At 43.7% G+C, this 17686-nt stretch overlaps 1 protein-coding gene across 1 annotated transcript; it reads left to right on the forward strand.

Annotated features, from left to right (window-relative positions):
- Positions 1-1057: 1057 nt before the first annotated feature.
- Positions 1058-1598, forward strand: LOC129695824 (U6 snRNA-associated Sm-like protein LSm8). Its single transcript, XM_055633174.1, has one exon. The coding sequence runs from the start codon at positions 1084-1086 to the stop codon at positions 1372-1374; it is 291 nt and encodes a 96-aa protein (XP_055489149.1). The 5' UTR covers positions 1058-1083; the 3' UTR covers positions 1375-1598.
- Positions 1599-17686: the final 16088 nt, after the last annotated feature.

Consider the following 17686-nt stretch of genomic DNA (forward strand, 5'->3'; position numbering starts at 1 on the left):
ATTTTCCCTGTGCGTCGGTTTTCATTGGGTGCTCAGGATTCCTCCCATATACCGAAAACGTGAAGGTTTGGTGGTTAATTGACTTCTGTAAATTGTCCCTAGTGTGCAGGATAGTGCTCATGCATGGGTGATGGGTGATGGATGGTCAGTGTGGACTCGGTGGGACAAAGGACATGTTTCCATGCTCTATCTCTAAATTAAGCTAAAAAGTTCTGGACTGGTATTCCACAAAACTGACTTTAAATTGCACTTCAGCAGCTGTGAAATGTAAATTCACCTAAAAATTCATAACAATGTTGACTTTGGGGAGATAAATAACAAATGGTTTTAGTATTGATGGCGGCAAAAACTACTGGACTGTTGTAAAAACTCATCGGGCGTACTGATGTTGTTCAGGCAAATAAATCTCCCAATGTTACCCAGTCTGGTGCAAAGGTGACTCCAGAACCATCTCAAGTGGTTTACATTTGAATACTCTCAGATATTGCTTATCAAGCCACTCAGTTCAAGAGCAATGAGCGGGAACGGTCCACCTTCGCGCTCTCCATCGTGGTGGGCGCCGTCGTCTTCGAGAGGGTTTTCGACCAGGCCGGGGATATGATCTTTGAGCACATCAACCACGGGAAACTCTGGAAACACATCAAACATAATTATGAAATCAAACAGGATGAATAAGATCATGGTGTAAGGAACATTGCACCTCCTTGGATGTTGCTTCCATTGAACAGCACTGCATTGACATATTTTCCACTTGGACTATTAATTTCATCGGATGATCTCTACAAGACCTCTTCAAGAGTGGAATATTATTGTAATTAAATTAATGTTTTTTTGCTAAGATTACTATGACAGATAACAAATAAATTCTATAACAATTTTTGCTCTTTGATTATTTTTCTGCCTATGTTGACCACTAAAAAACAAAATCCCTGATATGACAGGACAGAATTTATTTGAACTTTCTTCAATTGAGATATACTGTAACATGTGATGGGGCGGTGTATGGAATTGAATAAATAATGACACTAGGCAAAAAAAAAAAAAAAAAAAAAATGAGCGGGAACGGCTGCCGCTCGCACCGCCATGATGTCGACTCTCGAGAGCTACATCAACCATACAGTTGCAGTGGTCACAGCAGATGGAAGAATGATTGTGGGTACGTTAAAGGGGTTTGATCAGACCATCAACCTAATCCTAGATGCAAGTCACGAGCGAGGTTTCAGTTCACAACAAGGTGTGGAACAAGTAGAACTTGGCTTGTACATAGTGCGAGGAGACAATGTGGCCGTGATTGGTGAAATAGATGAAGAAACAGATTCTGCTTTGGATCTGGGGAATATCGGAGCTGAACCTTTAAATTCTGTGGTCCATTGATAGATGTGAGAACTTTGTGAATGCATAGATAGCTTTGAGGAGAACTGGAACTGATGCTTCCACAAATGTGCACCATCTTCGAGGACATATGTAGTTCTGAAGGAAGAAAAGCTATTTCGTACCTGAACATTTTTATGTCTTTGTAGTTTGAATATTTACATACATATTTCTTATGTAGTGAGTTCTTGCTGACCAATTGAAAATAAACTTAATGAAAATTTTAACTTAAACTCAAAAATAAATAAATAAATAAATAAACAAACAAATAAATAAATAAATGGACGCTGGTGCTGTAGACTGCAGGACAACGTGCTGAGGGACGCACTGAAGCTTGGTGCAGCCAAGACCGAGGCTCGGTGGGGGAGGACCACAGTCTAGTCCTTTTGCTGTTGGACATGGGGGCAGGGTGTGGTGGAGACGCCCCTCAAAAATAAGGGAAGGGATTCCCTGCCAGTGGGCCACATGAGTGGCAAGGGTGGAGGAGAAATTTGTGCAATTTGAGCAATGTGTGTAAACTGTATTGCCGCCGAAAATGTCGGATTAATTTTTTTGCACGGTTCATGTATTGGATATTTTTACTACTTGAATAGAATCTATTTTGAAATAAATAAATAAATAAACAGACAAACAAATGAACAAATAAATAAATAAATAAACGAATAGATAAATAAATAAATAGATAAATAGATAGATAGATAAATAAATAAATAAATAAATATACAAATAAATGAATGGATAAATACATAAATGCTGGCTGATGGTTATGTTAGATTCCAAAAAAATGAATAAAAATAATTAAGTTGTTCAGTCCCACCTGGAAATCAGCAACTGTTTTCTTAGTTTGCTACGAGCAACCATTCACCAACACTGCACCAGAGAACCAGATTCAATCCGGGCCTCCGGTGCTGCCTTTGAGGAAATTGCACTCCCCGTGATTACATGGGCTTCCTCCTATTTCGCCACTTTCCTCCCACATCCCAATCACACATGTGTTGGTAAGTTCATTGGCCACTGTACATTTCCCTGAGTTTGGTTTAGTTTAGTTTGGAGGTACAGCACGGAAACAGGCCCTTCGGCCCCCGAGTCCGCTCCGACCAGCGTTCCCGCATTTTGGCACTATCCTACACACGCTAGGAACAATTTGTACATTTACCAAGCCAATTCACCTGCATACCTGTATGTCTTTGGAGTGTGGGTAGAAACCAAAGATCTTGGAGAAAACTCCCACGCAGTCACAGGGAGAACGTACAAACTCCATACAGAGAGCACCCACAGTCAGGATCAAACACAGGTCTCCGGCACTGCAAACGCTGTAAGGCGGCAACTCTACCGCTGCACCACCGTGCCACACATAGAGTTTGTCAATGAGCAGCAGATTCTGGTGGAGTTGATGGAAGTGTGGGAAGAATAAGAAATGGGATTCATGTAAAATTAGTGCAAATGGTGGTTCATTCAAAGTGAGCCTATGGGCCAGTGTCCATGCTGTGTTCCCTAATGACCCTATCACACCATAAACTGTCCTTACTTCACTTCCATCCCACAACATCACGTCTCTGCTTCCCTGTCATCACTGGGAACTTTGCCATAAGGAATTCCCCTAGATGACTCACTGCATCTGCACAGATCTGAAGATCAATGTTGCTGTGTTTCCTATACACTGGCAGGAAATGAAAAATTGAACCGCAACAATAATTACAAAATGGCTCAGACTTGAAATCTGCAAGTTTTGAAGAGCCACGTCTGTGAGTAAAAGCAAGAAGTCAGCAGTTTTGTTTGAGGCTGTGCCAAGTTGCCAAGCAAGGCCAAAGGCATGAAGGGCTTCTGAAAAGCTTAATGCAAATCACAGATTAGAAGGACTACAAACAAAAAACTAAAAAAATCACTACAATTCACATGGCAATTACCCTTTGTAATTAAACTGAGGTATGAGCGGTTTAGTAACATTTAATTAAAATGTGCTTGCCACACATGCGGGGTAATGCTGACTTTAAATGAGAGTGTGGGCATCTGATATTGTCTCAGCAGCTCATTATACATCACCACGGGTGTGTGTTTCCATTATACACATCCCTGTACTGGGTGGGTGGTGCTGTACAAGTGCTGAGCAGACACGTGTTGGAGATCTTTAGGCACGGAAACTCAAATCTATAAAACCAAATGGCAAGGATGTGGTCATCTTTAACTTTGTAAATAATGTTTGCCAGTTGTTTTCTCTCTTGTCCGCAATCTCATCTTCTGAACTGTAACAAGCGGTAGAATCCCATGAGAATCACAGTAAAATAACTCCACATGAAGCTGTATTTAAAAACAAGCAGCAATTTTAATCTTAAACTTTCATCAGATGAGCATTAAAAGGTAAAACCGATTTGATTCAGTGCAGATGTGAATAAATAATTCTACATCAAAGGCCTTGCCTTCAATCACATGGTTTAAACTGTCATTTAATAGACATGGGTAAAAGTAGGAACCCTTTAATCATTTTGTATTGCTAAATGGCTGGTGAGCTAAATCAATGCACAGTATGTTTTTAACTTGTGGTTTGTTTGTTTCTTAAAGTAATGCATTTTTTTCAAGCTTTGCTTTTAAGTTCAAAATTCTGGTTGTATAAATAAATCTCTCAATTACATTATGGGAGTGACACAGAGACGCAGCAGTAGAATTGCTGCCTTATAGCGTCAGAGACATGGGTTCGATCCTGACTACGGGTGCTATCTGGACAGAGTTTGTACATTCTCCCCGTGGTATGTGAAGAGAAAAAGATTAGTAAAGACGAATGTGGGTCCCTTGAAAGCAGAAACTGGTGAAATTATTATGGGGAACAAGGAAATGGCAGATGAGTTGAACAGGTACTTTGGTTCTGTCTTCACTAAGGAAGACACAAACAATCTCCCAGATGTACTAGAGGACAGAGGATCTAGGGAGACAGAGGAACTGAAATAAATTTGCATTAGGCAAGAAATAGTATTGGGTAGACTGATGGGACTGCTGATAAATCCCCAGGGTCTGATGGTCTGCATCCCAGGGTCCTCAAGGAGGTGGCTCTAGAAATTGTGGACGCATTGGTGATCATTTTCCAATGTTCCATAGATTCTGGATCAGTTCCTTTGCATTGGAGGGTAGCTAATGTTATCCCACTTTTCAAGAAAGGAGCGAGAGAGAAGACAGGGAATTATAGACCAGTTAGCCTGATATCGGTGGTGGGAAAGATGCTGGAGTCAATTATTAAAGAAGTAATAACGGTGCATTTGGATAGCAGTAAAAGGATTGGTCCAAGTCAGCATGGATTTATGAAGGGGAAATCCTGCTTGACTAATCTACTGGAATTTTTTGAGGATGTGACAAATAAAATGGATGAAGGAGAGCCAGTGGATGTAGTGTATGTGGACTTTCAGAAAGCATTTGATAATTTGCTATGCCAGCTGTTCTGCAGCGGACAGGAGAGCCCTTGAAAGGGTCATCAACACCACACAAAAAATCACTGGCTGCCCACTGCCCTCCCTGAAGGACATCTTCAGCTGTCGCTGCCTTGGCAGGGCAGCCAACATCCTGAAGGACCCTTCCCACCCTGGACACAACTTGTTCCACCTGCTGCCCTCTGGCAGACAGTACAGGTCTTTCAAAACTCGCACAAACAGACTCAGAGACAGCTTCTACCCCATAGCCATACGTGAACTTAACAATGTAAAATGTAATAACACTCGCATTCACAATACACAATACACAATACAATTTATTTGTCACTAGAACCTCATAGAGGCTCAAATGAAATGTTGTTTCTGCAGTCATACACACAAGAAAAAAAAGACCCAAGACACAACACAATTTACACAGACATCCATCACAGCGCATCTCCACCTCGCTGTGATGGAAGGCAAAAAAACGTATCTCTCCCCTGCACTCCCCATTCCCCTCCCGATGTCGTAGTCAAAGCCCCCGGCGGGCGATGGCAACTGTCTCGCGGCGATTAACGCCGCGCCAGCCGATGCAAGGCCGCCCTCCGGGTCTTGTTGTTGGAGCCCCCGGCGGGCGCTAGCAAAGTCCCACAGCCGTTGAAGCTGCGCGGACGATGATGCAAGGCCCCGCTCCAGTTACTCTTCCACCCCGCGGCTCGGGCGGGAGAAGTCGTCGTTGCGGAAGCCCCGAAAAGAGGTCCCTCCCAGCAGGGACCCGCGGGCTCCCAGTGTCACCGTCCACCAGACTTATAGATAGATATAGATATGCCATTTATTGTCACTATACATGTACAGTGAAACTGAAAGCTGCTCGTACTCAGTGCATACATACAATTTTACACAAAAAACAAGAAACAGAAAAAAAAAACAGAAGGGAGATGGGGGGGGGGGGAATAGGTGCACAAATTCTACGGCGCTACATACATATATACATATATACAGATGGAAGTCCGTGTTGGGCGGTGTAGTCAGTGCATGTGTGGATTTGAATTTATGGTAGATATAATTCTCGGGAAGCAGCTATTCCTGAGTCTGTTTGACCTGGATTTGATGCACCTATAGCGCCTTCCAGAGGGCAGCAGGTCGAACAGTCCAAACGCAGGATGGGAGCTGTCTTTGGTGATCTTCTTTGCCCTGCTAAGGCAGCGGGAGGTGTAGATGTCCATCAGGGAGGGGAGAGGGCAACCAATGATCCTCTGCGCTGTCCTGGTTACCCTCTGAAGCCTCTCCCTGTCTGCCATGGTGCAGCTGCCATACCATGCTGTAATGCAGTATGTCAGCAGGCTCTCGATGGACGAGCGGTAGAAGGTCAGCAGCAGGTTAGAGTCCAGGTTGTGCTTCCTGAGGACCCTCAGGAAGTGCAGCCGCTGCTGAGCCTTCTTGATGACCGCCGTCGTGTTGTCCGTCCAGGAGATGTCAGCCGCGATATGGACGCCGAGAAACCGGAAGGTGTTGACCCTCTCCACACACTCGCCGTTAATGTGTAGGGGGACTAAGTCGGTGCTGTGCCTCCTGAAGTCGACAATGAGCTCTTTTGTTTTCCTGGTGTTCAGAGCCAGATTGTTTTCTGAGCACCAGGTTGTCAACTTCAGGACTTCCTCTCTGTAGGCTGCCTCGTCTCCCTTTGAAATAAGTCCGACCACAGTAGTGTCGTCAGCAAATTTGACGATGCGGTTGTTGTTGTGGGCCGGACTACAGTCGTAGGTGTAGAGACAGAATAAGAGGGGGCTTAGCACACAGCCCTGTGGGGAACCGGTACTCAACCTGCGAGTGGAGGAGAGGTGGGGGCCAAGTCTCACAGTCTGGGGCCGGTTTGTGAGGAAATCCTTAATCCAGGCACATGTGACAGTGGGGAGGCCGAGAGTGACCAGTTTACCAATGAGGATGTCCGGGATGATTGTGTTAAAGGCTGAACTAAAATCCACAAAGAGCATCCGGACGTAGCTCTGCCCCTGCTCCAGATGGCTCAGCACAGAGTGGAGAGCTACGGTGATGGCGTCTTCTGTGGATCTGTTTTGGCGATAAGCGAATTGGTGGGGGTCGAAGTCTGGTGGTAGATAGACCTTGATGTGCTGGAGGACCAATCTCTCGAAGCACTTCGTGATTACCGGAGTGAGGGCAACAGGACGGTAGTCATTAAGGCTGGTGATGGGAGACTTCTTCGGCACAGGGACGATTGTGGCTGATTTTAGGCAGGACGGAATAACTGCCTGGGCCAGGGAGAGATTGAAAATTCTGGTGAAGATGGCAGTGAGCTGGTGGGCGCACGCTTTGAGCTTGCGGTTGGAGCCTCCGAATCCCCGGGGTCGGGTCGCAGCAGCTTGCCACCACAGCTCCGCCCGCTTCGAACTCGGCCAGATCTACGATGGTGAGTAAGTCCGCAGCTCCACGACTGGAGCCCCCGGGTCGTTCCTGCTGGAGGCCGCTCCACGTTGCAGCCCCAACGACAACGGAGACCCGACAGGGAAAAGGTCGGGTTCTCCGTGCAGGGGAAAGATTTTAAAAGTGTCCCCCCCCACACACACACACACACACACAAACCCCCATCAATAAAAAATAAAAACTACATTAAAATGGGACAAAAAATAACAAAAAGACAGACGGGCTGCAGAGGCCGCTGCGGCGTGAGTCGTGCCGCCCACCGGACGGTGAATGTTTCTGAATGGTTCTACCTCAGCTGCTATTGTTATTTATCTGTAATTTTTTTTAAATATATATATATTTTTACCTTTTCTTATATATTTAAAATTGCTCTTGTGAATCGCACCGTGGGATTGACTTTTAAATTTCATTGCACCATGTGCAATGACAATAAAGAGATTCATTCATTCATTCATTCATTCATTCATTCATAAGGTCCCACACAGGAGATTAGTGGGTAAAATTAGTTTGCCTTCATGTTGTGGGATTTTAATTCTATGAAGAACTTCATTTGTTATTAACTTGTTTCCTGTCAAGAAGTTGACATGGATAGGTTTGGTTTACAGTCATTTAGAGAGAACTTCATAGCAGCTTACAGGAGCAGAGAAGTTAGTCTAACCTCCATGACCCTGTGATGGTTAATTATGTGATACTTGTGTCGAAGGGTTGATGTAGTCTGATTGGGGGGAAATCTTTGGAGGCTGAGCCTCACTCCTTGGCAATGTGCATTTCCAAAAAATAAGTATTTTCGCCTCAAATCCTTATTTGCATCCTGTCAACTGCCAAGTCGCCCACTAAACGAGCTGCAGGTCTTGTTAAAATACCCACCCTGTTTTGCTTCCGTTAAATATAGAAATGGCAGGATGGGATCGGATTTCTCATTATTAAAAATTTAACAATGGACTTAACCCTGACTCATGCATCTTAAATTGCAGCCCAGTTTTGCTATTAATATTGGATACAAATCAATACAGATCATTGTTTAAAAATGATGAGCTAGGCCTTGGTATCATGTTACACATAATGCTGCAAGGAAAGACGATTCTTGTACTGCATCTGCCACTGCCATGTGAATGATTTAATGATTGAATTGTATCGTTTATTCAGATAGTTGCAGTTCAGGTAATGCATTCCAGTAGGAGTTAAGTCATTTCTGTGCAAAGAGTTTTTCAGACAGATTGATGTAAAATGTCTGGTGTTGAGGTGATTTTAACTACATTGAAATACATATATGGTGATTTCATGCATAATTTACTTATTAATTACTTCCTTCCCTTGTTGTTCTCATAGAGAATGATAGAAATATGCCATTGCAATATTCTTTGGTTTTCTAATATTTATACCAGTTTAAACGAAGTTTTGAGCAGTCATTCAAGCAGATGCACGGGCCTCTGTATTACTGTATCATTCGCCCACAGAGCCAATCACCAAGGCTTGATGTATAAAAAATCTTGCTTTTTGAGAGTGATAAAGAATGCTGGGTGAAGGTGATTTGGACTATTTTTAATGCAATTTAAAATATTTATAAACATTTATATTTAAAACCATGGTAACATAAATGCTGGGAGCTAAATGCTGAATTACAATGGAAATGTCAGGACAAACATCAATTAAAATCTTATGGGACTGATTGCCCCAGATTTGACTGGAAATACTTTAATATTATACTTTATAGGCACACTTTATTGAAACTAAGTTGCACTTTAGTGCACTTGTGCAACTTTCCCAATTCTATACTTCTATTTGAATATTACATGGTTAGATTCACACTGCACGGAAACAAACTCTTCGTTATGCTTAGTCCGTGATGAACATTCAGTATCTATTTATCCTTTCCCACATGAAAGTCATTTTATTCTACACCCATACTCACCGACCGACTCCGAACTCCAGCAACAGCAGCTTCGTCCGCCCCGAATCGTGGGGCTTGAATCGGCCCGTTCACGGGGTCTTTCATCGGCCGGCGGGGGCTTCAACATCGGGAGCCTCGATCGCCTCGATGCAGCAGTTTGATTTTTAGCCACTCCAGCGCTGAAAGGCCCCGCGAACGTGCCGATTCAGCCCTTAGAAAGCGTCTGATAAAGCCCGGATTACAAAACATGGAGGGGGGGGGGGGGGGATCGTCCCCCACCTCTCAAAGCATGGGGGGGGGGGGGGGACGTGGCCCCCTGTTCCCCCAGGATTTCCGCCCCTGTTGGCTGGTGTGGGCAAGTTGGACCAAAGGGCCTGTTTCCATGCTGTATGACTATGACTTTCTGACACAAAGCCATGGGCTGCGATGGAGAGTTGTGAATACATCCTGCATGTGATGCTGGTGGAATTCTCCATTGGATCCTCCATCATCAGACCATCAAAGGCTGCACCCCTTTAGCAGCAATGCCTTTCCTTCATATGTCACCAGCATCACCTTATTGGAAAATAATGTGTGTACAGTTTTGGTCGCCCAATTATAGGAAGGATGTCAACAAAATAGAGAGAGTACAGAGGAGATTTACTAGAATGTTGCCTGGGTTTCAACAACTAAGTTACAGAGATAGGTTGAATAAGTTAGGTCTTTATTCTCTGGAGCGCAGAAGGTTAAGGGGGGACTTGATAGAGATCTTTAAAATGATGAGAGGGATAGACAGAGTTGATGTGGACAAGCTTTTCCCTTTTTGAGAATAGGGAAGATTCAAACAAGAGGACATGACTTCAGAATTAAGGGACAGAAGTTTAGGGGTAATATGAGGGGGAACTTCTTTACTCAGAGAGTGGTAGCGGTGTGGAAAGAGCTTCCAGTGGAAGTGGTGGAGGCAGGTTCATTGGTATCATTTAAAAATAAATTGGATAGGCATATGGATGAGAAGGGAATGGAGGGTTATGGTATGAGTGCAGGCAGGTGGGACTAAGGGAAAAAAAATTTGTTCGGCACGGACTTGTAGGGCCGAGATGGCCTGTTTCCGTGCTGTAATTGTTATATGGTTATATGGTTAATGCAATTGGCAATTACTGTGGTTTTCTGTGAAACACAACTGACAGCATGCAGACCTCATATATCTGGTGATGTCGGAGCATCTACCAAGTAATTAGAGGATAATTGAGAGTATTTTAAATACCCCATTGATGGGCAGGAGAGTGTTGGTGGGTGAGGGCTGGTGTAAAAATGCAGACCCATATCTCAGCACACAATGGAGGTACCATTTTCCAGACTGACCACAGTGACGTTGAGAGATGAACGTGTTTCCCATGGCTCAGGAAACCTACCAGCTGAGTACTAAGGAGGACCCAACGTGGGGGGACTGCCGAGAACTAATGGGGACCTGGCGTGGGAGGACCGCCGAGAATTAGGGGGAACACGGTGGAGGGAGGAGAAATGAAAAAGGGATGAGTACTTTTTATAACTTTGTCGGTACCTTTCTGGCAACTCTTTAGTGTACTTATTTGCTAAAACATAGGTTTTAGGTTGCTAGGTACAAGTGGCAATAAAGTACACCATCATCTGCTGAAAGCTATCAGACCTATTTAAAATGGTTTATTGATATTGGTCATTGATAGACGTGGCAGCAATATTTCCTCTTGAACCCTCAGCAGCTGCAGGGTTGCAGTTGACAGGTCCATCCTTCTAAACCAACAGCATTTCCCTGTTCTCCTCCCCTCCAAAGACAGGATTAATTCCCTTCATCTCCCCCCCACACCCCCTCCCCCAATTAACTAATGTCATTCTCTAGTTGTTGGGCGTAAATCCTCAATGCTCCCCAGCTAAATAAACAATTAATTATATCCTTGCATTCCTTGTGACACTAGAGTCTGATTGCTGGCATTGGAAGATTTACCTCTTCCCTTGTAAACGTACACCCATCACCTTTTCCTGATCCTCTATTAACAATAGATTTCTGAAAAGGCTTTTGTAGAGTGGATAAAGCTGTGCGTGATGGAAGGTACCAGGGCAGCTGAGGATGTCAGTTTCATTGATAGCATTATTGGCATTGAAATGTGCCTGCTGGCGTAGGCTGTATTGTCCTTGCTCATGTAGTAATGATCAATAGATCATTGTCAAGCTCTTGTCTAATCTGTCCAATTTTCTGTTCTGCTGTAGATATTAACAAAGAAAAAGCAATTTTACCTGGAGTATTTTTTGAGGCCGGTCAAAGTACCTGTACCGGGAATTGCCACATTTACCTTGGCCGATTTTGCCCAAATTGTCTGATCACTGTGTCTGTAATTATCTTCATGTTGCACTTCTACAGCAGTTGAGTTGATATGTGACCGGCAGAAATGCAACTATTTTATTTAGCGAACTGTAGAATGGGCAGAGCTGAGGAGCAGTAACTTGGTGAAGATGTTGTGAATCATCAGGTGTATCATGGAGGAGTCATTTGGGGACTTTGTGCAAAGACTTAGTTTGGATCTTTACATTATCATAGACAACGGTAATAAAAATGACACTCAGTTTGATATCATATCCACTTGGAACCCCTGACTGCCCCAAAGGTTGTGCAAATTCACAGACTGCACGATACTAACTCTGGCTTCCTAGTTCTACTCTCTGACTATCTCATGAGTGTGGGGGATAAAGAAATACGTGTATTTCCAGGGACTACAGGGAATTCTTAATGAAAATTCCAGGCAAACTGCCAACAAAGAGAATTGCCTCCTAATTGAGAGAGAGAGTGAGTCAATATTATATCCCACTTATAACAAGCAGCCGATGCTGTCTATTGTGCAGCAATTTACTGTAAATCTGACTGTGTTATCTTTGTGGTCTGGTACAATAGAACTGCAGGGAAATTGCATTGTTAAGTCAAATAAATTAAGTCAAATGACTTGCCCAGCTGCAAGTCAGATGTGACCAGGCTTTATTTGAGTAATTCTTACGAGACAGACTAATTTCAAAATGTATATGTCTGTGAAAATTCCAGAGCTTCAGGCACTCCAGTTGTCTTGTCTGAAGTCATCTATAGAAGCACAAAATCAAGGTGTGTTGGAGGTCACACAAACTCATTAGATTCTTAAGGGGTTGGACAGGCTAGATGCAGGAAGATTGTTCCCGATGGTAGGGAAGTCCAGGACAAGGGGTAACAGCTTAAGGATAAGGAGGAAATCCTTTAAAACCGAGATGAGAAGAACTTTTTTCACACAGAGAGTGGTGAATCTCTGGAACTCTCTGCCACAGAGGGTAGTTGAGGCCAGTTCATTGGCTATATTTAAGAGGGAGTTAGATGTGGCCCTTGTGGCTAAGGGGATCAGGGGGTATGGAGAGAAGGCAGGTACGGGATACTGAGTTGGATGATCAGCCATGATCATATTGAATGGCGGTGCAGGCTCGAAGGGCCGAATGGCCTACTCCTGCACCTAATTTCTATGTTTCTATGTTTCTATTAGATCTTACAGAATAAGTTTGGATGCAGGTTAATGTAAATTATAATTATTTTTCTTCGTCCACAAACAAAGTTAATTTCCTTTTAACCTGCATCTGCGGCAATCTGCCTGTAGCAAGTACAAGCCAGTATACCCAAAGCAATAAATCTAAGGAGCATTCCCGCTCAATGATTCTCATCCTTCCTTCCTTCCTAAAATTTATTTGGACACACAACTGTGAAAATACATCAATACAAAAGCTGAATTGCAACGGGTGAAGAGAAGATGATGGCCCTCCACACCAAGACTACATTTGATCAAGTGACTAAGGACCTTGGTAAAACTGAAGCTATTAAGAAGTGGAAGAAGCTCTGTCCAGGCTGGAATCATATCTGGCATAAAGACACTATTTGGAGTATTGTCTTCACATTTGGTAACCCTGGTGCAAGAAGGATGTTGGAGAGAATGCAGAGAAAATTTACAAGGATATTGCCACGACTTGAGGACTTGAGTTATAGGAAGAAGCTGGGCAGGCTAGGACTCTATTTCTTGAAGAGTCAGATGACGAGGGCTGATCCTATAGCGGTGTATAAGATCATGCAAGGAATAGAAACATAGAAACATAGAAATTAAGTGCAGGAGTAGGCCATTCGGCCCTTCGAGCCTGCACCGCCATTCAATATGATCATGGCTGATCATCCAACTCAGTATCCCGTACCTGCCTTCTCTCCATACCCCCTGATCCCCTTAGCCACAAGGGCCACATCTAACTCCCTCTTAAATATAGCCAATGAACTGGCCTCGACTACCCTCTGTGGCAGAGAGTTCCAGAGATTCACCACTCTCTGTGTGAAAAAAGTTCTCCTCATCTCGGTTTTAAAGGATTTCCCCCTTATCCTTAAGCTGTGACCCCTTGTCCTGGACTTCCCCAACATCGGGAGCAATCTTCCTGCACCTAGCCTGTCCAACCCCTTAAGAATTTTGTAAGTTTCTATAAGATCCCCTCTCAATCTCCTAAATTCTAGTGAGTATAAACCAAGTCTATCCAGTCTTTCTTCATACGACAGTCCTGACATCCCAGGAATCAGTCTGGTGAACCTTCTCTGCACTCCCTCTATGGCAACAATGTCCTTCCTCAGATTTGGAGACCAAAACTTTACGCAATACTCCAGGTGTGGTCTCACCAAGACCCTGTACAACTGCAGTAGAACCTCCCTGCTCCTATACTCAAATCCTTTTGCTATGAAAGGTTACATACCATTCGCTTTCTTCACTGCCTGCTGCACCTGAATGCCTACTTTCAATGACTGGTGTACCATGACACCCATGTCTCGCTGAATCTCCCCTTTTCCTAGTCGCCCACCATTGAGATAATAGTCTGCTTTCCTGTTTTTGCCACCAAAATGGATAACCTCACATTTATCCACATTATACTGCATCTGCCAAACATTTGCCCACTCACCCAGCCTATCCAAGTCACCTTGCAGTCTCCTAGCATCCTCCTCACAGCTAACACTGCCCCCCAGCTTAGTGTCATCCGCAAACTTGGAGATATTGCCTTCAATTCCCTCATCCAGATCATTAATACATATTGTAAATAGCTGGGGTCCCAGTACTGAGCCTTGGGGTACCCCACTTGTCACTGCCTGCCATTGTGAAAAGGACCCGTTTACTCCTACTCTTTGCTTCCTGTTTGCCAGCCAGTTCTCTATCCACATCAATACTGAACCCCCAATGCCATGTGCTTTAAGTTTGTATACTAATCTCTTATGTGGGACCTTGTCGAAAGCCTTCTGGAAGTCCAGATACACCACATCCACTGGTTCTCCCCTATCCACGCTACTAGTTACATCCTCGAAAAATTCTATAAGATTCGTCAGACATGATTTACCTTTCGTAAATCCATACTGACTTTGTCCAATGATTTCACCACTTTCCAAATGTGCTGCTATCCCATCTTTAATAACTGTCTCTAGCAGTTTCCCCACTACCGATGTTAGACTAACTGGTCTGTAATTTCCCGTTTTCGCTCTCCCTCCCTCCTTAAAAAATGGGGTTACGTTTGCTACCCGCCAATCCTCAGGAACTACTCCAGAATCTAAAGAGTTTTGAAAGATTATTACTAATGCATCCACTATTTCTGGAGCTACTTCCTTAAGTACTCTGGGATGCAGCCTATCTGGCCCTGGGGATTTATTGGCCTTTAATCCATTCAATTTACCCAACACCACTTCCCGGCTAACCTGGATTTCACTCAATTCCTCCAACTCCTTTGACCCGCGGTCCCCTGCTATTTCCGGCAAATTATTTATGTCTTCCTTAGTGAAGACGGAACCAAAGTAGTTATTCAATTGGTCCGCCATATCCTTGTTCCCCATGATCAACTCACCTGTTTCTGACTGCAAGGGACCTACATTTGTTTTAACTAATCTCTTTCTTTTCACATATCTATAAACACTTTTGCAGTCAGTTTTTATGTTCCCTGCCAGTTTTCTTTCATAATCTATTTTTCCTTTCCTAATTAAGCCCTTTGTCCTCCTCTGCTGGTCTCTGAATTTCTCCCAGTCCTCCGGTATGCTGCTTTTTCTGGCTAATTTGTACGCATCATCCTTCGCTTTGATACTATCCCTGATTTCCCTAGTTATCCACGGATGCACTACCTTCCCTGATTTATTCTTTTGCCAAACTGGGATGAACAATTTTTGTAGTTCATCCATGCAGTCTTTAAATGTCTTCCATTGCATATCCACCATCAACCCTTTTAGAATTAATTGCCAGTCAATCTTGGCCAATTCACGTCTCATACCCTCAAAGTTACCTTTCTTTAAGTTCAGAACCATTGTTTCTGAATTAACAATGTCACTCTCCATCCTAATGAAGAACTCAACCATATTATGGTCACTCTTGCCCAAGGGGGCACGTACAACAAGACTGCTAACTAACCCTTCCTCATTACTCAATACCCAGTCTAAAATAGCCTGCTCTCTCGTTGGTTCCTCTACATGTTGATTTAGATAACTATCCCCCATACATTCCAAGAAATCCTCTTTCTCAGCACCCCTGCCAATTTGATTCACCCAATCTATATGTAGATTTAAGTCACCCATTATAACTGTTTTGCCTTTGTCGCACGCATTTCTAATTTCCTGTTTGATACCATCTCCAACTTCACTACTACTGTTAGGTGGCCTGTACACAACACCCACCAGCGTTTTCTGCCCCTTAGTGTTTCGCAGCTCTACCCATATCGATTCCACATCCTCAAAGCTAATGTCCTTCCTTTCTATTGCGTGAATAGATAGTGTGAATGCACAGAATTTATTCATGACTTCAGAATTAAGGGACAGAAGTTTAGGGGTAATATGAGGGGGAACATCTTTACTCAGAGAGTGGTAGCGGTGTGGAATGAGCTTCCAGTGGAAGTGGTGGAGGCAGGTTCATTGGTATCATTTAAAAATAAATTGGATAGGCATATGGATGAGAAGGGAATGGAGGGTTATGGTATGAGTGCAGGCAGGTGGGACTAAGGGGAAAAAAAGTTGTTCGGCACGGACTTGTAGGGCCGAGATGGCCTGTTTCCGTGCTGTAATTGTTATATGTTATATGTTATATGTTATTACCCGGTGTGGGGGAATCAAGAACAGGCATAGATCATAGATTTAGGGGGGGGGGGGGGGGGGGGGGGGGGGGGGGGGGATAGATTTAATAGAAACCTGAGAGGCACGCAGGCGGTGGTGGGTCTATGGAAAGAGCTGCCAGAGAAGGTAGTTAATTCACATTGTGTATGTGATCCTGAAATGTGGTGAAGGAACAGGCCAACCAGCCACTGCTCTGTTTATAGGCAATGATAAGGTGATGAAATGCATACAATTTGGGGCCTGATTAGTGTGGAGAGCAATGGACCATTATAATGAGATAATGGATAGAAATGAATAATGGAGTCAATGTGTTGTACAAAATACCTCCAGAAGGCTTCTGATGAGGTTGATTAAAACAGAGCGTGCTTCTATCACATCTTCAGGCATTGCATTCCAGATTCTAAGCACATGCTGCTCCAGAATCTCTTTCCATTTTTTGCCAGTGACATTTAGCCTTTAGACTTCAGAATTTAGGGATACGGAGCAGAAACAGGCCCTCGGCCCACCGAGTCCGTGCCGACCAGCCCGTACATTAGCACTATCCTACACACTAGGGACAATTTGCCATTTTTACCAAAGCAAATTAGCCTACAAACCTGGTCATCTTTGGGGTGTGGGAGGAAACAGGTCACCTGGAGGAAACCCATGCCGCCATAGGGAGAACTCAGGGAGAACCAGGGAGAAACTTCATACAGACAGCAGCCATGGTTAGAATCAAAGCCAGGTCTCTGGCACTGTAAGTCAGTAACTCTACCGCTGTGCCACTAATACTTGGGCTTCTTCACCATGTGAACAGCAGAGTGGCATAAAATAAATATTGATAGAATGAATGCAAAGTTGGCAAAGTAACAGGAAATAGTCAGTTGTGATGAATGTTTATTGGACTGGAGGAAGGTAAGTGGTGGCGATCCCCAGGGATCAGTGTTGGCGCCATTGCTTCTTTTTTTTATCTATTTTAATGAGCTAGACTTGGGAATGTAAGCCACAATTTCTAAATTTGCAGATGACACGAAATCTGGCAATACTACGAACTGCAATGATAATTGTGATGAATTGCAGCTGGAAGTTCAGATGAAGTTGAATGTGGAGAAATGTGAGGAGAGACAATGTAGAATGTCTCTCTCGTACACTATTCGAGCAGAAGGACCTGGGGACATGGGAACATCTGACATTGAAAGTGGCAGGGCAGGTTGTGAAAGCAGTTATTAAAGCAGATGCAATTCTGGATTTTATCAATGAAGGCAGAGTATAAATGCAAGAGAATCATGCAGATTCTTCATAAAATAATGCTCTGGGGTGTTAAGTGGAGTATTGTGTTCAGTTCAGGCTACCTCATTATAACAACGATGTGGAGAAAATGGAGAAGATCCAGAAGTGATTTACAAAGTTCCTACCTGAAATGAGGGATCACAGTTACAGGAATAGATTGGGGGAGACTGGGATTGTTTTCTTGGGCAAATGGAG

Source organism: Leucoraja erinacea, chromosome 3 (genome assembly GCF_028641065.1).
Source record: "Leucoraja erinacea ecotype New England chromosome 3, Leri_hhj_1, whole genome shotgun sequence".
Lineage (NCBI taxonomy): Eukaryota > Metazoa > Chordata > Chondrichthyes > Rajiformes > Rajidae > Leucoraja > Leucoraja erinaceus.

Excerpts from the sequence above, each read along its gene's own strand:
- LOC129695824 (XM_055633174.1), top strand. The coding sequence starts at position 1,084 with ATGATGTCGACTCTCGAGAGCTACATCAACCATACAGTTGCAGTGGTC.